Source organism: Pagrus major, chromosome 9 (genome assembly GCF_040436345.1).
Source record: "Pagrus major chromosome 9, Pma_NU_1.0".
Lineage (NCBI taxonomy): Eukaryota > Metazoa > Chordata > Actinopteri > Spariformes > Sparidae > Pagrus > Pagrus major.
In genome coordinates, this window is record NC_133223.1 from 6,106,515 (window position 1) to 6,108,529 (window position 2,015).

The 2,015-nt window shown below is 40.3% G+C and overlaps 1 protein-coding gene across 1 annotated transcript; it reads right to left on the reverse strand.

Moving 5' to 3' along the window:
* Nucleotides 1-631: 631 nt before the first annotated feature.
* LOC141002465 (trace amine-associated receptor 1-like) lies at nucleotides 632-1,772 on the reverse strand. The gene is made up of 2 exons (XM_073473805.1): nucleotides 1,600-1,772; nucleotides 632-1,442 (listed from the first exon to the last, which is right to left on the reverse strand). Exons 1-2 carry the CDS (start codon nucleotides 1,770-1,772, stop codon nucleotides 632-634), a joined length of 984 nt encoding a protein of 327 aa, XP_073329906.1.
* Nucleotides 1,773-2,015: the final 243 nt, after the last annotated feature.

A 2,015-nucleotide genomic window follows, 5' to 3' on the forward strand; every position in this document is an offset into this window, starting at 1 on the left:
AGAACAAACAATGAATAGACCACGAATAGACCAAAATTCAAAAGTTGTTTCAAGTGGGCTGGTATGCTCCAAGGTTTTTCTGTTTTATTTTTTTTTTGTATTTCTTGAGGTTCTGAGCTGACTGTTAATTGCTGGCTCTTAGCTTTATTTTTGTTTGTAGGTGTTCACATACCAAATGGCTGCATTGAAGGCCTGGCTTGCACCACCAGTAAAGACACAGTGCCTTCTAAATTCTGTGGGCACGGACTTCAGTCACGTATAAAATGGAGTACAACATTTTCTTCTGATGTGGATAATAATATCTGAAAAAACACTACTAGAGGTTGGGAATGGAAACTCAGTTTTCTTCACTCCATTGTGAAGCCACCACCACAAAAAAAAGGTTATAGTCCTGATATTTACAGACTACACGGTAAACCCAAGAGATGCTGTTTTTAAAGAAATAATGGAAAATTAACAAACCCCAAGTTGCTTCTCTGTTTCCACTCAGTCATTCTTAGAGAATATCATATTGTAGCATAAGAAATGTAAAGACACAAATGATTCACAGCATTTAATTACTCTTCACCGTGACATGTACATTTGTCTATTCATGCTCAGGGTCTCATTTCAGGCCCCATGCAGAGTGTCTCTACAGTATGTTCGCCTCACAGGAGTCAGGCTGCAGTATCTTAAATGTAACTATGAGCTTAATTGATTTTCTTAACCAGGGATAACAAAAGGCATAAACCACAGGATTTAGGCAGGAGTTAAAATCATACAAACATAAAACAAAGGCAGCAGATGAAGCATTGAGCAAGTTATCTTGGCCTGTAAGAGCAACACAATAAAATGGGCAGAGACATATTAGAAACAAAACTACAACAACACCAAGAGTCCTGGCTGCTTTCATTTCAGATTTCTTTGCAGTTACTTTCCCTGATTGTGTTACAGCTGCAATATGAGACCGCATGGCACGAGCCTGAGACACAGCCACCACAAATACTCTCATATACAAAACAATAATAACAGTAATGGGAACAATGAAGGAAAAAGTGAGATCTGCAAGTCCAGCAATGTAGTTAATGAAAAATATACACTCTCCAATGCAGGAGTGATACCTGCCTGGTTCTTTCATTATATCCTTCAGGATCAGACTTTGAAAAATTACAGAGCATATCCAACACAGACAAACACACACCTGAACTCTTTTTTGTGTGATTTCACTGGAGTAATGCAGAGGATGACAAATAGCCACATAGCGGTCAATAGATACGAGCACCATGGTTCCTACTGAGGCAGAGGCAATAACATATGCTAGATACTGATACACAGTGCACATGAGGTCACCAAGGAACCAGCAGCCGTCTATGAACATTATTTGAAAGAACATGAGGAGACCAACAAAGAAATCTGAGACAGCCAGAGAGAGGAGGAGGAGGTTGGTGGGAGTGTGGAGCTGCCTGGAGAGGAAGAACAGCATGAATTTATCATTATTTATCATATCAATCATCATCCAGATAATAGCATACAGCAATCATACAATAGTTTTTTATTCATTTATTTATTTTTACTTTGTTTTTGTCTATGTATCAGTTTAATAAATTAATGAATCACTACTTGAAGTGGGAGATGGAGATGATGACCAGCAGGTTAAGAGCTGCAGTGAGCAGAGCAATGAAGGACAGCAGAATGTAAATCAGCATGGTCTCAAAGTGAGGACGTATTGGCTTCCTGCAGGAGCTGTTGAGGAGTTGTGGAAAGCAGAGTTCAGTTCCCTCCAAGGTCTCCATCACCAGAGAGAGGAGAACCTGCTGAGCTCTGGCAGCTTTTTGACCAAAGCTTTCCGTCATACAACTAATTTATCACTATCCTTCCGGCCCAGCCCTCCTTCCTCCTCACCTCTGCTGCTTTGTTCCTTTGAGATTGAAGTATTAGGCCTTCTTTGTTCATCCTCCTCAATGTTGGTGACTTTGGTTTATGTTTATCTCCACCTCTGGCCATCTGCCAGATGTCACAGGTCAAAGCTGGCTGAG

Bases quoted from the DNA above. Each gene is read 5' to 3' on its own strand.
- LOC141002465 (XM_073473805.1), bottom strand. From the start codon at position 1,772: ATGGAGACCTTGGAGGGAACTGAACTCTGCTTTCCACAACTCCTCAAC. The intron at 1,443-1,599 runs GTAGTGATTCAT...CTTCCTCTCCAG, and splicing joins ATCTCCATCTCCCACTTCAA to GCAGCTCCACACTCCCACCA.